Raw genomic sequence first — 21,029 nt, 5'->3', positions numbered from 1 at the left:
ATACTATGAAGTGATGCTACACCTGTTACCTTTATGGTTCAAGCAGTCACTATTTCACCTATTTTCACCAAAATGTGTACAAGACATTCTTTACACTGAAAATAAATGGTGAATGGCTAAGAGGCTTGTAAAATAGGTGGCAACTTAGAATAGCTGTTTTGAACTGTTTTAAGCCTATTTTTTATTTTTAAAATATGTATACTGCTGTGATAGGCTAAATCAAGGTTCCTGGGTATTACCTTTGTAATAAGGCATCAGGTCTAGGAAGGCTTGTCTTACTTTTTCCCCAGTAAGTGGTTGCATTTTGTCAAGAATGTCTAGCAGTGGCCAATTGACTAGTGATGAGCTTCCTTGTATAAACTGGACTGGAGAGCTGCTGGATACAAATCTAAATAATGCAAAAACCACAAATAATAAAAAATAAAAACTCAGAATATCACTCTCTACATTATACTAATGTTTGTAGTTTATTTAAAGGTGAATCAACCCTTAAAGGTATTCATGGTTTTTAAACGTTAGCTTAGTCATTTAGGCCAATGTGTCAGCTGTTCCATAGTTTAAGCTGTAAATAAACCAGAAACTCAGCTGTACAACATAAATAGCTTTCAGAATTCAGTTTCCATCTCAGCAGATAATTTCGATGTGAGCATGAGCAGGACAGTAAAGGCTTTGTATAAGAGAAGACATTTCCCAGTACATTTTGGAGACACGCTGTACAATTTGTTTCCCATACCCATAAGTCAGTGCCGGGCGAGGTGTGTCAGTTGCCCCAGGCAACCCGGCTGGACGTTGGCAACTTAGATCCCCACCACAGCTGTGCGCAACGGCGCGCAACCATGCGTAGCCGTGCGCAACCGAGAACGCACATGCGCAATTGTGCGTAACCGTGCGCAACCGAGGACGCACGTGCGTAATGTGCGTCAACCGTGCGCAACCGAGGACGCACATGCGTACTTGTGCGTAACCGTGCGCAACCGAGGACGCACGTGCGTAATTGTGCGTAACCGTGCGCAACCGAGGACGCACATGCGTAACGGTGCGTAACCATGCGCAACCGAGGACGCACATGCGTAATTGTGCGTTACCGTGCGCAACCGAGGAAGCGCGTGTGGTCGTGCGCAAAGTATTTCGACTTCACAGAGCACTTGCCTTACCCAACACTGCCCTAACCAGACTTCATATATGCACGTTAATTATAGTAGAGTGATCTGCTGAAAAACTCATAAGATTACTAATGTTATGTCCAAAAACAACATAAAATGAATAGCGCCTTTATTGGTTTATTGACAGTAACTTTCCCTCATCACCAGCCCAGATAAATAGAAAAAATAAAGACTGAACGGGATTTAAATATCATGTCAGGATACTTTTCTGCACTTGTACAAACTGTGTTCCAGAAATCTCATCACTGGTATCTTGCACCTGCAGTGCTAGCTTGTATCCAGTTTTCCAAATTCCTAATTACTGGAGCAACCAGGAAATCTATTGCATATCTCTAAATTATTCCTGTTAAACGTATCAAAGAATCCTTAGTGTCTGATCTAGCTAAACATGAAAAAGTGGCTGAGATATGAATTACTTTATAAAGGATACATTAGGAAACATTAGTCTGTATGTAAACTACCACAGCCCTATATTTTTTTAAATATTCTTACTTTTGTAGCCATGAACCCATACCGTCCCTTTTATATCTTCCATATATATCTTTTTATATCTGTGTAGCTCAAATTAGTCAATAACTGGAGGTTTTGTATTTGCAAGATATAAAGTATATTATTAACCCTAAACAAACAGCACTATATTGCATCAGTTTCTGCAATTAATTTTCATTCACAAAGCACTCTTCAGCAGGGAACTGGAACACCTCTCAGAAGAGTCAGAACTAATGCACCATTGTTGTTTATGACATGCATTAAGAAATAATGTGTCTCACCACGGCTGAATTTTACTAGGTATTTTGTATCTAGGGATGGGGGAACATGAAGTCATTTTATTGAATGGTATATTTTACACTGCAGGGTTACCAGACTCCTTAGGTCCCTGTCAGGAATGTTGCAATTTGTGAAACCGAAACAAAATTCCTGCTGCATCAGCTTTAAGCACAGAGACACTCTGTTTCCTTTCAGTGTCTGAATTGACTTTTTGGAGAAGTGCTGCAATGACTTCATGCATAAAAGTAACTTGGATTTTCCTTGGGGTTTTCCTGGCCCTCTATATAGAGCATAAATAGAGACTGGGGGCCACATAAGAGAGTCAGATCTTGCTGAACATCTGCCTGTTCTGAAAGTCACTCCAAGCTGCTAACATGCAGATCTCTCTGGCTGTTCTTTCTCTTCTTCTGCTAACTGCCTGCTGCTCCCAGGTTCAGTGTGGTAAGTCTGATGTTTTTTCCTACATATGTAAAACTACAACTTTAGCATAATGGAAATAATGATATTCTTTCTACCATGATTTCTGATTGTCCTTTGAATTATTTAATGGTCTTTAACAGCATATATATATATATATATATATATATATATATATATATATATATATATATATATATATATATATATATATATATATATATAAGCTTCAGAAAGTACCTGCACTTTAACCCTCTCAGTTCGTGGTGGGTGCCCGGTCAAATGGTATTATGCAACTTGTCAAGATGGACCAGCACTCCAGTTTGTTCAATCAAACGTGAATATTTATTTGAATAGTCACTCTCGTGTCCAACGTTTCGGCCCACATCTGGGCCTTTATCAAGGATGTGTGAGAGTGATAGTGAAAACATTTAAATACTTAAAATGTGGGCGTGTACATGACATCATTACCAATCAAATTAGTGCAAGTTCGTGAATGTGATTACATACTCTTTCTGTGTTTTTCCACTCTATGTCCTTCTCAAATTGTGCCACAAGATGTCGCTATTTTCAATCATTTTCATGTGTTATACAATTTTGTGCTAAACAAATTATATAAAGTAAATAAAGTATATAAAGTGTATAAAATGTACATCTTGTGATTGTGAGTACAATATACATGGCAATAAAAAGGTTAAAAAATAAAGCACCTTACAGGTATCTTGATAATCTGCTTGTTATGTCCCAATACAGCAAAAATTAAAGTCAACATCTAGAGAAAAGGAAAATCATATTTATGTTATTATATACATTGTTACCATCTTCAGTAAACTATGTTACAAATTCATCTCTGTTTTTGTCTTATTTGGCTACTTTATATGTCGCTGTCTATCGGGACTGTGGGAGATTCCAATCAATCTAGGAAACAATCGAGATTTAACTGCCCATTTAAGCCCTTCGGTGTCACGCAATCCAACTGATGGATCCAGAAGGCTTCTCTTCTGAGTAGCTCCTTACCATAATCTCCCCCTCTTGATCTCTTTAGTATTTGTTCAATAGGCATACACTTAAAGGTTGCGGCACTGTGCCCTGCCTCTGCCCAGTGTTTAGCCACTGGTTGCTGGGAGATGTCCTGCTTTTTGTCTTTCTTTTTCTCTGCTCTGTCAGGATCCAGGGCTGCTCGTATGCTTGCTCTATGCATAGCAATACGTTCCCTCAATTGCCTGACCTAGATTACCTTTCCTAGATTGATTGGAATCTCCCACAGTCCCGATAGACAGCGACATATAAAGTAGCCAAATAAGACAAAAACAGAGATGAATTTGTAACATAGTTTACTGAAGATGGTAACAATGTATATAATAACATAAATATGATTTTCCTTTTCTCTAGATGTTGACTTTAATTTTTGCTGTATTGGGACATAACAAGCAGATTATCAAGATACCTGTAAGGTGCTTTATTTTTTAACCTTTTTATTGCCATGTATATTGTACTCACAATCACAAGATGTACATTTTATACACTTTATATACTTTATTTACTTTATATAATTTGTTTAGCACAAAATTGTATAACACATGAAAATGATTGAAAATAGCGACATCTTGTGGCACAATTTGAGAAGGACATAGAGTGGAAAAACACAGAAAGAGTATGTAATCACATTCACGAACTTGCACTAATTTGATTGGTAATGATGTCATGTACACGCCCACATTTTAAGTATTTAAATGTTTTCACTATCACTCTCACACATCCTTGATAAAGGCCCAGATGTGGGCCGAAACGTTGGACACGAGAGTGACTATTCAAATAAATATTCACGTTTGATTGAACAAACTGGAGTGCTGGTCCATCTTGACAAGTTGCATAATACCATTTGACCGGGCACCCACCACGAACTGAGAGGGTTAAAGTGCAGGTACTTTCTGAAGCTTATACATATTGGGGAGATCCCTCATTTTGTACCATTGCACCCCCTATCCAATACATCGAGACCTAAGACCCAATTACGAAGGGCATGGATGACAACAACCCCAAACCAGCTTGTACACAAGGGGAGAATTTCACAAAGGAACAAATCGAGAGGATACTGTTCACTGAAACCTATGAGGAAGCGTTTGGCAAATTGGGGCCTAAGGAAACATACCACGAGCTGCTACGCCTCAAGAGAAAGGAGACAGAACTCCATCTACACGGAGTTTCCCTTTCCGACTATTACAGAGAAAGCAGAGTACCCAGAGGTTTCAGGATTAATAATACACCAACCTTGGGGCGGAACAACCCTGACTTCTGCAGGCGTTGGTGCCAAGTGTTGGACAGATGTTCATTGGACTTGATGCTGCTTGTAATAGAAGAAGCAGGTCGCGAACTTAGGCTGACCCGAAGTGACCTCGCAAGCTTCGAGAGCGCTCATCTGAAGACTCTACAGAGCGATAAAGAAACAGACTGGCTGGGGCGACTGGAGGAACAGATCAGCAGACATAGATCGGAGCTCCTAGCGTTCAAAAGTGCCAAGCGGTTACGAGTCATACAGGATTACAAAGAGAACTCGGTACACCGCTGGCAGCAAGGAGCGGAGCCACGGCGACGCAGAGGAGAATGGAGAACACGGAGATCTCCGGCACGATCGGCAACCAGCGCAGCCTCAGACAGCGAAGGAGAACCAAGCGCAAGAGGATCGCCAAACGCCCAGGTTCCTTTTTTAGGAGAGCGCCAGAGCAACACCAAGGACCCAGGAAAGCCACCCGCCGTGGGGGTCGGAAGCACCCAAGCAGAAGCGCAACCTCAGCGACAACGAATGCCGACAAGGAGAAAGACCTAATATTCAATCTATCCTCTTACCAGCTTACCGATGCGGATGCCAGACTGCTGCAAAAAGGATTAGGATTCGTCCCAATGGTGAGTGGAAACACGTTTACACATACTGTTGATAACTATAAGTTTTCTCGCCAGCTAAGACTTAGAGAGCGATTCTGTAGTGCAGCCCCCCCACCACAATGCCCAAAGAATGGAGGGATAACCAGCGACAATAGAGATGTGGACCCTGTGGATATAGGATCCCCTCAGCTGGAAATGTTTAATGGGAATAACTTAGCTGCAGAAGGGGAAAGGCCACACATCCTAGGTAAATTCAAACCAAAGAGCAAATATGACCCTGTAAGCTTAAATCCATCCATCAGGACATTTAATCGCATGTTGGATGTAGATATGTCTGCTTACCAAAAACATAAGCATAAATGGAGAGGTAATCTCACCCTTGTCGAGAGGGAGGCTATGAAATCCCTTAAAGGGAATAAGGATATCATAATCAAAACTGCCGATAAAGGTGGGGGAATTGTAATCATGGATTACAGCTACTACAAATGTGAACTTTTAGACCAGTTGTCGGATGTATCGAAATACCAAAAGCTAACTTTTGACCCCACGGACAAATTTAAAGGAGAACTAGGCAGCATTTTGAGGATAGCTGTAAGTAATGGATGGATCACAGATGATATGTACAATTATTTTTTACCGGCATGTCCAGTTCGGCCAGTTATATATACACTACCTAAGATCCACAAGAATGCACAGAGACCACCTGGGCGACCCATAATCTCCTCCAGAGGATCACTAAACGAAGGCATAGCGGAGTATTTGGATGATATACTGCAACCGTGCATTCAGAGTGTTTATGGTTATGTGAAAGATACCACTGATTTTTTGCAGGTTATACAGAGTATTCATCTTGAGACTGCACACATGACACTAGTGACAATGGACGTACAAAGCCTCTACACGTGCATCCCACATGATGCAGGTGTTGAGGCAGTGCGAGAATTGATCACTGAAAATGTATTGTATAAGGGGCCTCCAATTGAATTCCTGTTAGCACTATTGCAATTTGTGTTATACAAGAACTATTTCAAGTTCGAAAACGATTTTTATGTACAGGGGACAGGGACAGCAATGGGGTCCAAAGTGGCCCCAGCCTATGCAAATGCATACATGTACAAATTTGAAAAAGAACAGATATTGAACCATCCCCTATACAGACAACATGGTGCCTTCTATAGGAGGTACATCGATGATCTGTTCTTTATATGGTTGGGACCCATTGGGGACCTAGAAACAATGGTGAAACAACTAAACAATTTGGAGAGCCCTGTGAAATTCACCATGCAATATGACCAGCAATGTATGCATTTCTTGGATGTAGAGGTGTATAAAGAAGGAAACTCGTTGCAGACATGTATTTATACCAAACCTACAGACAGGAACACTTTAATGCATTACCACAGTAACCATCCTAGGCACCTACTAGACTCTCTTCCGAAGTCGCAAATGCTGAGAGTGATCAGGATAGACAGTGTGTTAGATAGAAGAGAGAGGGACTTGGAGAAAATGCAGAAAAAGTTTCAGGAAAGGGGCTACCCAGAGAAATTGTTGACAGATACGAGGCGCTGGGCACTTTCACTTGATCGCCAAGAGGTTTTGAAAGAGTGGCCCAGAAAAAATCAAAGTAAAACAGACAAAAAAGATCTTTACTATGTTAGCCAATATGACACAAACAGTACACTGGTTAAAAAGAGTGTAGTGAAACATTGGCCACTAGTAGCCTCAGATGAAACAATTTCCAAAAACTTACCCGTGAGACCCAAATTTAGCTACAAAAGGGGCAACAATTTGAAGGAGACTCTGAGCCCCTCTGACCCTATGGATAAATATCAAAAACCAAGGGTGCAACACTTTCTGTCAGAAAGACCAGGGGTTTATAAATGCACTGGTTGTGTGACATGTGGAACCCTAATACAGGGACAACACTTCACACACCCAAGAACAGGTAAGAAGTACGCCATAAAGCAAAGGATGACATGTGAATCACAGATGGTGGTATATATAATCAAGTGCCCCTGTGGTATGGTGTATTGTGGCAAGACGGTCAGGCAATTGAGGGAACGTATTGCTATGCATAGAGCAAGCATACGAGCAGCCCTGGATCCTGACAGAGCAGAGAAAAAGAAAGACAAAAAGCAGGACATCTCCCAGCAACCAGTGGCTAAACACTGGGCAGAGGCAGGGCACAGTGCCGCAACCTTTAAGTGTATGCCTATTGAACAAATACTAAAGAGATCAAGAGGGGGAGATTATGGTAAGGAGCTACTCAGAAGAGAAGCCTTCTGGATCCATCAGTTGGATTGCGTGACACCGAAGGGCTTAAATGGGCAGTTAAATCTCGATTGTTTCCTAGATTGATTGGAATCTCCCACAGTCCCGATAGACAGCGACATATAAAGTAGCCAAATAAGACAAAAACAGAGATGAATTTGTAACATAGTTTACTGAAGATGGTAACAATGTATATAATAACATAAATATGATTTTCCTTTTCTCTAGATGTTGACTTTAATTTTTGCTGTATTGGGACATAACAAGCAGATTATCAAGATACCTGTAAGGTGCTTTATTTTTTAACCTTTTTATTGCCATGTATATTGTACTCACAATCACAAGATGTACATTTTATACACTTTATATACTTTATTTACTTTATATAATTTGTTTAGCACAAAATTGTATAACACATGAAAATGATTGAAAATAGCGACATCTTGTGGCACAATTTGAGAAGGACATAGAGTGGAAAAACACAGAAAGAGTATGTAATCACATTCACGAACTTGCACTAATTTGATTGGTAATGATGTCATGTACACGCCCACATTTTAAGTATTTAAATGTTTTCACTATCACTCTCACACATCCTTGATAAAGGCCCAGATGTGGGCCGAAACGTTGGACACGAGAGTGACTATTCAAATAAATATTCACGTTTGATTGAACAAACTGGAGTGCTGGTCCATCTTGACAAGTTATATATATATATATATATACACACATATATATATATAAAAGCACTGCGTATCTTGTCAGTGCTATATAAATAAATGATGACGATGATGATATATATATAATCCCTGTTTTGTTTAAAGGGTAAGGCATTTTTCAGTAGCAGTAAGCACAAAATGTCTCTGTCTTAAATAACAAAAAATTCATTTCATACTTACCGTAATTTTTGTTTCCTGGTTACTATGGGCAGCACTCACACTTTTGGGTATTCCCCGCCCCCGCTTTCAATAGGACAGAACTATCAATTAACTAATTAATTAACCATGCTTATATATACCCCTCCTTACCCTCAGACTGGTTTCTTTTAAGTCCGAGCTTTAGGAATTTCTTTGGGAGGGTTCAGCATGAGTGCTGCCAGTGCCGATTTGTACCTTAGGGCCGCCTGAGGCGGCTCCTGCAATGCCGCCCCCCCTCGCCGACTTACCTGTCGGGAGGGGAGGCAGGAACACTAATGCTGAGAGCGCAATTGCGCTCTCTCGCATTCGTAAAGCCGAATTTCTGGTTTAAAAACCGGAAATTCGGCTCTTAAAGGTGCAGGAGCGGCTTTTTGCCGCCCCTGGAAACCGCTCCGGCGTTGCCGCCTGAGGCGAGCGTCTCAGCTCGCCTCATTGGCGGTGCGCCCCTGAGTGCTGCCCATAGTAACCAGGAAACAAAAATTACGGTAAGTATGAAATGAATTTTTTGTTTTCCCTGGTTACTATGGCAGCACTCACACTTTTGGGTCAGTACCTTAGCAGTCAGACAGGGTGGGAAATTACATAATACCAACAGTCAAGGCAGAGTATCGGTTTTTATTTTGCAGTTTTTACTGCTTCCAATACTTTTTTACCAAATAAAGAATCATTTGGAGAAAATAAATCAACATGATAATGCTTCAAAAACGTATTAGCTGAAGACCATGATGCAGACTTGCATATTTGCTCCAAAGTGATTTCTGCCTGAAAGGCCCAAGAAGAACTCAATGCCCTCGTGGAGAGGGCCTTCACCCCTTTTGGAGCTTTATGACCTACTGCCTCGTAGGCCATGTGAATACATTTAACTATCCATCTACTTAACGTAGACACGGAAGCTGCTTGTCCTCTTCTGTTCCCTTCTGGGACTACAAATAATTTGTTAGATTTTCTCCATTCCTTCAATCTCTTCAAATAAGTCGAAATACATCTGACTAAATCTAGAGTACTCCATATTTCCTCTTGACTTGAAGTAGGCTGCGAAAAGAAGCTTGGTAAAATTGACTCATGATTCAAATGAAAAGTAGAAACCACTTTAGGAAGATATTCTGGAACCGGCCTTAAAACCACTTGATGTGGTTGAATGAGTGTGAAGGGCGGTTCTGCTGATAGTGCTTGTAAATCACTCACCCTCCTTGAAGAGGTTATCGCTGTAAGAAAAAGAGTTTTCAATGTAAGATTTACTTCTGAAATCTCTTCTATTGGTTCAAACGGTTTCGTTGTAAGAGCCTGTAAAACTAAAGGCAAATCCCACGTGGCCGACAATACTCTTACTGGAGGTCTTAAATGCATTACTCCTGCCATAAATTTTGTTATACTATCTTCCTTGGACCATTGCACTCCAGTTAAGGCTGAGATTGCTGACACCTGTAGTTTTAGTGTCCTTAAACCGAGTCCCTTATCGAAACCTGCTTGTAAGAAATCCAGGATTTGGGCCGTCGTCAACTGTTCGGCATCATAACCCTTTGATAATAGCCATTGTGAGAATACTTGCCAGACTCTATCGTAAGTTCTATTTGTTGAGAATTTTCTAGCTGACATCATGGTACTTATCACCAAATCTGAAAATCCTTCTTTACTCAACCTCTTCCTTTCAACCTCCAAGCTTTGAGGCACAATTTTCTTGGGCAAGGATGCCTCAATGGCCCCTGCATCAACAGATCTGCTCTCTGCTGCAGTTGAAAAGGTTTCTCTACTGACATCGACTTCAGTAACGGGTACCAAAATCTCCTTGGCCAGTCTGGGATGATGGCTATAACATTTGCCCTGTCCGCCCTGATTTTCCTCAATACTTGAGGAATTAACGGTATGGGAGGAAATATGTAAAGAAGATCCTTGCTCCATGATTGTTGGAAAGCATCTGTTGCTACTGCCTGGGGACATTGATACCTGGAAAAGAATTTCTCGACTTTCCGATTGATTGGACTTGCCATTAAATCTACCATCGGTTTGCCCCATCTCTTCACAATTTGAGAGAAAACTTGTTGGTGTAGTTCCCACTCGTGTCTGTCTATCCTCGAGCGGCTGAGGAAGTCCGCAATCACATTCTCCTTCCCCGGGAGATATAGAGCTGTTATATCTTGCAAATTCTCCTCTGCCCAACACATTATGGGATGCAGCTCTGCCATGAGACTCTTGCTGTGTGTTCCCCCTTGTCTCTTTATATAAGCAACAGCTGCCCTGTTGTCTATTTTCACTAACAGCGATGTTCCTCTCAATAGGTGTTTGCACCTCCGAATCGCTCTCCACACTGCTCTCAATTCTAACACATTGGCAGGCAGTGTCTTCTCTCTGTTCGACCATCGATCTTGCAGATATGTATCCTCTATATGCGCCCCCCAGCCCCAAGGGCTGGAATCTGTAGTTAGAATTTTCCATTTGATTTCTTTTAGCACTTGACCTTGTGCTAACTTCTTTTCGCTTAACCACCACTTCATTTCTTCTTTTACTTGAGTCTGAACCAGTATCTTCTGATTCCAATCCTGTAATCTTGTATTCCACTGGTTCAAAAACATTTTCTGTAGGGGTCTGACATGCCATCTCGCCCATTTCAACATTGGAAAAGTTGAGGTCAGAAGACCCAAAACGCGTGTTATCTCTCTGGCTGAACAGGATGATTTTCTTATTAGATTCCAAATAGCTAACTTGATCTTCTCTTTCTTTTCCTCTGGAAGAACTACTAATGCTTGGTTTGTCAGAAACCTGGCTCCCAGATATACCAAATCCTGAGTAGGTGTCAACTGGTTTTTTTCTAGATTGAGAATCCAGCCATGTGTCTGTAAAAATTGTATGACATAATCCCTCTGCAGAAGTAACATTTCGGGATCTCGAGACTTCATTAGGATATCGTCTAAATAATGGAATATTTGTATTCCCAGTTTTCTGATTTCTGCAATGAGGGACTGAAGAATCTTTGAAAAAACTCGAGGTGAAGTCACTAATCCAAACGGGAGGCATGTGAATTGATAATGATTTTCTTGGTCTATCGCAAACCTCAGAAATTTCTGATGTGAAGTTACTATGGGGACATGGAAATACGCATCCTTTAAGTCTAAGGATAGTAGCCAATCTCCGACTTGAATTTCCTTCACAATTGAAAAAATTGATTCCATTCTGAATCTTCTTATTCTCAAAAATACATTTACCGGCCTTAGGTCCAGTACTGGTCGGAATCCCCCGTCTTTTTGCGTAGCATAAATAGAGTTGAATAAATTCCTTCTCCCTGAAATTGTTGTGGGACTGGTCGAATAGCTCCGTCCTGTAATAGCTGGAGTATATAATTGTTCATCATCTCCCTCTGTTCCCTGTGCCTGGGAATCCTTGACATTACAAAATGATTGTGAATTGGAGTCTTTTCGAATTCTAGATAATATCCTTGACTTATGACCTGCAACACCCACTGATCTTTTATCGACTTCGCCCAAACTTATGCAAATTGATTTAATCTTCTGGGTATTTTTGAGTTTTGAGCTGTCAAACCTTCAAAATTTCCTAGCTGGTTTGGAAACGACTCCTCTACCTCTCTGCGCCTTAAATAGAGAGTATTGCCCTCCTCTCCAATGGCTACTTTGTTCATTTCCTCTTGTCGATCTTGATTGAATGTGTTCTCTACTGGAAGCTTTATCTCGAAAGGAAGATCTACTTGATCTAAAATCTGAATGTCGAAAAGATCTATTTTCCTGTGGCAAGAACACACTCTTTCCCCCTGTTACAGACTTTATAATTTCATCCAGCTTTGACCCAAAAAGCATCTGCCCTTCAAAAGGCAAATTACACAAATTCACCTTTGACGATTTGTCTGCATTCCAGGATCTCAGCCATAAAGCCCTTCTTGCGGCCACTGATAAAGCCATAGCTCTAGAAGAGGATCTAACTAGATCCACCGAAGCCTCCGTGACAAAATCTGTAGATAGCTTCAATTCATCTAGTGCATCAATAATACTTCTTCTATCAACACCTTCCTTTAAAGCCGTCTCGATATTATGTAACCATAATTTCATAGCTCTTGACACCGAAGTCAAAGCAAGAGCTGGTCTACAAGTAGCTCCCAAGGCCAAGTGAGTCTTCTTTAATGAGGCTTCCATCTTTTTATCCATGGGATTCATAAATGAAACTACGTCTTCTACAGGTAATAAAGTCTTTCTCGATAGTCGCGACACAGCTGCATCAACATTAGGTGGCTTGTTCCAAATTAGTTCTTCTTCTGCTGCAAAAGGATATAATTTCTGTACTTTCTGTGGAATCGGAATTCTTGCATCTGTCTTAATCCATTCTTTCACTATAACTTCATTAATTACTTCATGAAGAGGAAAAGTTGCTTTGTCTTTCTTCAAAAATTTAAAGGGATTTGAAGAAACTGGCTGTTTTTCTGTTGTTTCTGGAAGTTCCAATTGTTCCCTCACTGCTCTTATTAAAGGTTCTACCAGCGTAAACTCAAAAGCTGAACTACTCCCATCTTCCATAAGCTCTTCATCATCTGAATCTATTGGTGATTGGAAGCCTGAAGAAAAGCTTGTAGTTGGCAACTGTGAAGAATGCCCAAAAGTATCTTCTTCTCTGACTCTTCTAGTGGCCAGTTTGACTCCCTCTGTCACAGCCTCTCTAATCCATTTCATCACATCTGCCGTATCCGCCGCAGCGTCTCCTGCCAATCTTCTGGTACAGCGATCACACAATTTTGAGTGTTTAAGTGCTGGATTGTCGCAGGCCACACAGACTCTATGCTTCTCTTTAGAGATCGCTTTTCTGGGGATAGGCACACTGAAAAATAACATAATAATAATGTTAATAACCCATAAGCACTCTTTTACCCAAACACTTACCAAATAGTGGCTCACCTCCTAATATCACTGGCAGTATTTTCTGGGCTACTAGGCACTTGCGGTAAAGAAGTCATTTCTAAAACAAAAATCTAGATTAACTAACAGCATAGAAAAAAAAAAAACAATTCTCATGCACAATAAACTCCTTTTAAACTACCTGAATAGAAGAAACAATACGATTATTCTTTATCCACTTTCAAAGAAAACGATCTGATTCAAAGAAACGATCTGCACAAACGAATTTTCCGCGCCAAACCAGCGCCAACCGCATCCGCGTCGCAACACAATGACGTCACATGCGGAAGTGCGCCTTCGCAACTGTGCTCACCTAGTTCCCTTCTGAAACGTCACTTCCGTCTTTTGGAACGCAAGCCGCAACTTACGCCCACAGAAAGGAATCCTAATAGTGCCGCCCATAACCTGGTCTGGGACACAGGCAATAATACACCCTGAATCCCCGGGCTGCCTAATAACGGGGATTTGGCTGGCTGATCTCCTCTGGGAGGAAACACTCTGCACAGCCCAACCAGGAAGAGAGGCAAAACTTCCCAGGTAAAGGTCCCAAAACTGGGTCCACGTGAGCCACAAAAGAAAAATCCTTATCCCTAAAAAGGGCTCCAAGAAAGCGAGGACAGAAAAAAGACACCAGTCTGAGGGTAAGAAGGGGTATATATAAGCATGGTTAATTAATTAGTTAATTGATAGTTCTGTCCTATTGAAAGCGGGGGCGGGGAATACCCAAAAGTGTGAGTGCTGCCATAGTAACCAGGGAAATATTGATAATGGGATGAGTGCAGAGGAATCTTGTATCTGTCTATATATATATATATATATATATATATATATATATATATATATATATATATATATATATATATATATATATATATATATAGCCAGAAGAGAGGGTCCGCACAGTCAGGACTTATGAAAAAATAAAAGGTTTTTATTTCAAGTGAGACAAGAACTAACGTTTCGGTCTGCAATCTGACCTTTCTCCAAGTGCATATACTGTACAAACTCAAATCAACCTTTAAACCCCCAGTGGCAGGAAAAAGTGGAAGTGACATCATAAAGTGAATTAATTAATTATGCAAAGTATCCATCAATACAGAAAACTCACAGAAAAACATAAACCAAAACCACTAAAATGCAGAAAACCAAAAAAACAAAATATTACAGAAATCTACAAGTGATATATTATGACCAAAAATAAGGCAATACACAATAATCAATACAAATTTCTCACCAGTGTTGCGCTGATTGGTTCAAGACAATCACATGTCCGTATCTTGTTCCCTGGCCACGGAACTTCCTCTCAACAACACATATACCAAATATGCGGACTTGTGAAAATGAATTAAAGCTTCTTTATTTCTCAAAAATTAACAATGCATAATGTCCTTACTACCGAGTATAACATTTATTTTTCACACATAAAAGTTTTATGTGTGAAAAAGAAATGTTATACTCTGAGGAAGTGCCTTTGGGCACGAAAGTAGTAAGGACATTATGCATTGTTAATTTTTGAGAAATAAAGAAGCTTTAATTCATCTTCACAAGTCCGCATATTTAATACACAATAATCAATACAAAAAATAAAGCAATACAAAATAGTAGTGTACAATCATAGTATGTGTTGCAAAAGAAATAACTATTAATACTGTGTGATTTATCTGCATTACATTATTTTCGATGCAGAAAGGTACAGAGCAGTCAAATATATCTCTTTTTGTTGTATTGTCCATTATATATATATATACGAAAAAAAATACCTCCATGGTAATGTAGCGAGTTAAAATAAATAGGAAACAGCAGACTGTCATTGTATCGTTCATCAATTAGAAGGAGTCAGATTGTATCAAAGTAAGAAACATCAAAGTAAAGCAACACTTTAGATAATCAGACCGTAAATCGTTTTTAGTGTCAGTGTGAACTGCTTACCAACGAATTCAGTCTCACCCCCTAGTTCGCCACGAGGAGCTTTTGGAAAATATATGTCAAATAGCTGTTATCTTTCTATAATTTGGATTTCCATTTAAACATTAAGGGGCCCATTCACTAAGCTCGAGTGAAGGAATAGAGGAAAATAGAGGAAATATAGTTCGAATTTCAAATGTTTTTTTTGGCTACTTCGACCATGGAATTGGCTACTTCGACTACGACCTTTGACTTCGAATCGAACGATTCGAACTAAAAATCGTTCGAATATTCGACCATTCGATAATTGAAGTACTGTCTCTTTAAAAAAAACTTCCACCCCCTAGTTCGCCACCTAAAACCTACCGAGGCCACTGTTGGGGAAGGTTTACAAGGTTTTTCTGATCGAAGGATAATCCTTCAATCGATGGATTAAAATCCTTCAAATCGTTCGATTCGAAGGATTTAATCGTTCAATCTAACTATTATTCCTTCGATCGTTCGATCAAATGAATTGGGCTAAATCCTTCGACTTAGATATTCGAAGTCAAAGGATTTCAATTTGGTTAATTAACCCTCGATATTCGACCCTAGGTAAATGTGCCCCTAAATAAACCCAATAGGATTGTTTTGCCTCCATACAGATTAATTATATTTTAGCTAGGATGAAGTACAAACTAATGTTTTAGTAGCTTGTAGTTGAGGAAAATTTTTTTAATTATTTCATTAAAAAAGTCTGTGTTAGAAGGCCTTCCTGTATTTCAGACCTTGCTGGATAATAGTTTTCCTGATAATGGATCCCATACCTGTAATAATAATAATAATACTAAATATAAAATCTAGATGTCTATGAGCTTTTCTCCATTACTGTACCTAGGAACTAATGTACTTTATCTTTTCTGTTTATGTTAATTGGAAACCAAACTTTAAGACTTAAAGACTAAAAAAACTTAAAAGAAAACTATAAAATATTTGGAAAAAAAGTAACTATTTTGTCTTTGCCTTACAGGTTTTCTTCCAACATCCTGCTGTTTTAAGTTTACTAAGAACCGCTTATCACTAAAACAAGTGAAAAGCTATTACATCACAAGCAGCTTCTGCCCCCATCCTGCTGTTGTGTAAGTACAGGTTTCATTTATAAAATGGTCTCACAGGTCTGAAGCACAAAAACTTTCACCTTTTGGCTAAGTGTTGGACTGGGTGCAAAATGGTTTGCATCCTATTTTTAGCACTTTGCACCCAGCCCCATAAATGATGAATTCGCTTTTAAAAGCCATCCCATACAGTTAAACTTCAACTTAAATTTCAAAAGAAATGCATCCAGGTAATAGATACATTTTTTTACAAAAGGCTTTGCCACATGTGGTAATTTGAATATTTTCTTGACAGGAAAATGCAATAACAATTTAAAGGGATACTGTCATGGGAAAAAAAACATTTCAAAATGAATCAGTTAATAGTGCTGCTCCAGCAGAATTCTGCACTGAAATCCATTTCTCAAAAGAGCAAACAAATTTTTTTATATTTAATTTTAAAATCTGACATGGGGCTAGACATATTGTCAATTTCCCAGCTGCCCAAGTCATGTGACTTGTGCTCTGATAAACTTCAGTCACTCTTTACTGCTGTACTGCAAGTTGAAGTGATATCACCCCCTCCCTTCCCCCCCCCCCAGCAGCCAAACAAAAGAACAATGGGAAGTTAACCAGATAACAGCTCCCTAACACAAGATAACAACTGCCTGGTAGATCTAAGAACAACACTCAATAGTAAAAACCCATGTCCCACTGAGACACATTCAGTTACATTCAGAAGGAAAAACAGCAGCCTGCCAGAAAGCATTTCTCTCCTAAAGTGCAGGCACAAGTCACATGACTGGGGGCAGCTTGGAAATTTACAAAATGTCTAGCCCCATGTCAGATTTCAAAATTGAATATAAAAAAATCTCTTTGCTCTTTTGAGAAATGGATTTCAGTGCAGAAGTCTTCTGGAGTAGCACTATTAATTGATGCGTTTTGAAAAAAACATGTTTTACCGATGACAGGATCCCTTTAAATTGCTGGGAATCTACCAGGATTAAAGGGGTTGTTCACCTTCCAAACACTTTTTTTCAATTCAGTTGTTTTTAAATTGTTCCCCAGAAATAAAGACTTTTTTTCAATTACTTTCCATTATTTATTTTTTACGTTTTTTTCCCAAAATCTAAGTTTAAAGGTGAATGTTCGTGTCTCTGGTATTTCAGTCTGGCAGCTCAGTAATTCAGGTGCAGACTCTAAACTGTTACAATTTTGCAACATTGAGTTGATACATTTCTCAGCTGCATCTCTGGAGTATTAGCAACTATTGTATCAAGTCTAACAGCTGCCTGTAATGAAACCCAGAGATTCTGCTCAGCGGGGACAAAGTTAAGAAATTTATCAACTAAATGTATCCATTTAGAACAGTTTACATGGTCGGCGACCCCCCCTCCCAGAGCTGCTTCAGAAGGAGAGAAATGACACTTTACACTTCAATATTAGAAAAACCTTCACACATAGAAAATAGAAAGTAATTGGAAAAAGTCGTTATTTCTGGTGATCTATCTGAAACCAACTAGTTGTTTAAATTTGGCTCCTGTTTTAACCTAGTTTGGAAATAATACATTTACTATCTACTACAGTATCTACTACTAGCTGCTTGTTATGGTAAACTATTCCCCATTTAAAAACAGGGGATACATATGAACAAACAGAAAAGTACGAGAGGACAGATTTTTTTGCTTATAAAGCATTCCTCAACTGCATTCTTCTTTTTTTTAATTTAATACAGGGCTCCATATTACTTGTTTTGCTAAGGTGAACTAAAGAATGCTAGCAGATAACAACACATTGCCTATATTATATATCTCTAGTGGGGTTGCATTTACCCTCTGTGGAATATTTTCAAACCTGTAATGTGCCAGGTACTATTTCTGTAGTACAGATAAATAAACCTATACAAATAGAAGGCTGCAATTTGTCTTAAGCCAGGGCTGTCCTGCTGTAGCACCTTTAAAGACTAATGAGATGTTGGCTTTCAAACAGCAGTTAACTTAATTCTACCTACTTATTAGTTGTTGAAGGAGCAGTAACACCAGAATATGTTAATGCTAAATCCCTCCCCATCAAATATGCCTATAATAGTTAAGGCTTACTCAAGGTAAGGCTTAACTTTCAATACAATGAACAGAGGAATTTAAGATACCTGTTGCCCTTCCCCTTTATATTCTGAAGTTTTTAAAAAAAAAAATCCAAAGGGGAGTAAGTCTTTATCATTATTGCAGTTTTGGGGCAATTCAGTATTGATATCTTTTGATGTTACTGGTCCTTTAATGATTGCTGGGACTGGAGGAGTCTTGGCATTTTTTTACATCTCTGCATGCGATTCCTTAAGACTAATAAGCACACTATTAATGATCTAACCTATAGTACAAGATATAATCTTATAACTGCCTTCTGCCTTTATATGGACCTTGGTAACATCTAATACCCTTATTTTACAGTAGGGGGTGCATTATTCCCTATATAAACTATTTTTTTTTTTTACTCAACAGGTTTACAACAAGGAAAGGATTTAAAATATGTGCCAGATCAAGTGAGAAATGGGTGACTGATCTCATCATCCAGCTGCCTGCAAATTAATTCTAATTTATTGGAATGCAATTCCATTTTGGGCTGATAGCAGACTATCCACAGACAGAGAAGGATCAGCAGAGGTCTAACACTACATCGGTTATCAGCTGTGTATCCTGTGCCTTTTCTCCCTTTTCAGCTTTGAATGGCTGCCCCCATGGCTACACAGCAGCTTGTTTATATAAACTATTGTAGAATATATAATTGGAACATGTCAGTTTTAACAATTCAGCACAACAGTACATTATATTTTCATTAATTTAAAACACATTGATTTTCTGGTGTTACTGTTCCTTTAAATACTTTTTGGTGCTCATTGTAAGATACTTGAAGCTCGTGTAGAATGGCTGAATTATCCATCCAGATTTATTATTTGCTTTAGAAAATATATTTTATACCTTCCACCTCTACCATAGAAAACTTGAATCTTGTGCTAGTCACACTCTGATGGTCATAAATGTGTCCTTCATGTTTCAGTAAAGCTTAGGAAAAAACATTTCAATACATTCTTCTGGACAGGGATTTTTATTTGTATATTTTGTTTACTTATTTTATTCCTTGTGGCAGCCTTAGTTACTCAGAAGAACCAAATGTTATTGTTTTTGCAGAAGTAAAGTATTACCTTTTCCTAAATACAAAATCATCAGATCCAGTCAACATTAGGGGCTCACTTAGAGCTCAAAATGATCTACTGAATTGTTTGACTATCTCCAGTAACAATCTAGAAGGATATTATTAGATATTTTTATATATGTAAGTTATACTTTGATTGACTTTTTATTTTCAAATGTAGTTGTATTTATTTTGGACATGTATTAATTTATTACTGTATAAAAATTTCTGTTGGCATTAAAAAAAATAAAGATTTTTTTGCACAACATCCTTAAAAATCATACATTTTTGTGTCACTTTTTTATGAATTTTTGAAATTAATATTTGGGCACCATCAAGATACGTACAATATACATGCATGTCTTTCAAACTAAATTATTCCATGATGAAATGCAATGCCTTTTTGGGCTGAAACCAGACTATTCACATGTAGACAAAGGAGGATCAGCAGAGGTCTCACACTGCCCATAATATAGGGCCATGCTGAGCAACACTGCTTTAAGACATTTAAAGCAGTGGGCCATAGCAATCCCCACTAACCTGGACAAATGGAGGGGCATTAAAGTGGACCTCTCATCCAGACATAAAAAGCTGTATAATAAAAGTTTTTTTACAAATTAAACATGAAACCCCAATTATTTTTGTATTATAACATCCATACCTGGTAAAAAGGCATTGAAAAAAATTTCAGCTGTCAATCATGTGTTGCCTGCCCCACCTTTCTGCCTAGAGGCATAGAGGTAAGGCAGACAATTTCAAATCTGCACTTCCTAGATGTCACTGCACTGCCCCACATTCCCCCCCCCCTCCGCACCATCTAATTGTGTAGCCAGTGCATGGCCAGGGGTATCAGGTGTCCCATTCTGGGGCATAAACGATTTTGGAATGATGCAAAACTTGCCTAAATAACAGTGTTTATAAAATGGTGTCTGCCTGCTTGCTTTGAGTGTGAATTCCAAGGGGCAAATTCACTAACCGGCAAAAATTCGCCAGTGCTGGCTTCTCGCACATCACAACACTTCGCCAGGAGTAAATTCGCCTGGACAATGCTAATTCACGAAGATCCAAAGTTGCGCACAGGGTAACAAATGCTGGTGAAGTTGCGCTAGCGAAAATACCCCAGCAATTCGAAGTTACGCTAGCGTTAGCTAATTTGCATAAGGCGTGCAGTTAAAGTGCAATGACCGTATATGCTGCAGCAAATACATTACACTACACAAGCCAGGGAACCTTAATAAAATTATATAGAGGTGTTATATTGCCCTACACATGTGCCCACAGCTTAGTTTATGTGCCATATGTTATCAAATGTAGGGGGGAAGGAGGATAAATTTTTTTTCGATCTTTTCAAGCCTCTCACCCTGTAAAAAGGAAAAGACGCCAGCAGTTTTGGGAATATAGTTTAAAATTATTTCTTAGGGTGACAGGTCCCCTTTAACACAACAACAACATTTTACCATTTATTGTCTTCTATAAACAATTCAGCCCATATGTTAAGACAGTATTATCACAAGTAAAAACGGAAGCTACACAAGAATCTATTTATCATGT

The 21,029-nt window shown here is 39.1% G+C and overlaps 1 protein-coding gene across 1 annotated transcript; it reads left to right on the top strand.

The window, feature by feature from the left end:
* Positions 1 to 1,890: 1,890 nt before the first annotated feature.
* Positions 1,891 to 19,668, top strand: LOC108709640 (C-C motif chemokine 4). The gene is made up of 3 exons (XM_018249667.2): positions 1,891 to 2,372; positions 16,226 to 16,334; positions 18,788 to 19,668. The coding sequence occupies exons 1-3, from the start codon at positions 2,306 to 2,308 to the stop codon at positions 18,873 to 18,875; spliced, it is 264 nt and encodes an 87-aa protein (XP_018105156.1). The 5' UTR covers positions 1,891 to 2,305; the 3' UTR covers positions 18,876 to 19,668.
* The last annotated feature ends 1,361 nt before the right edge of the window (positions 19,669 to 21,029 follow it).

The sequence above is a fragment of the Xenopus laevis genome, chromosome 2S (assembly GCF_017654675.1).
Source record: "Xenopus laevis strain J_2021 chromosome 2S, Xenopus_laevis_v10.1, whole genome shotgun sequence".
Classification (NCBI taxonomy): Eukaryota; Metazoa; Chordata; class Amphibia; order Anura; family Pipidae; genus Xenopus; species Xenopus laevis.
Note: the sequence above shows the minus strand (reverse complement) of the source record. Positions and strands in the feature narration are given on the sequence as shown.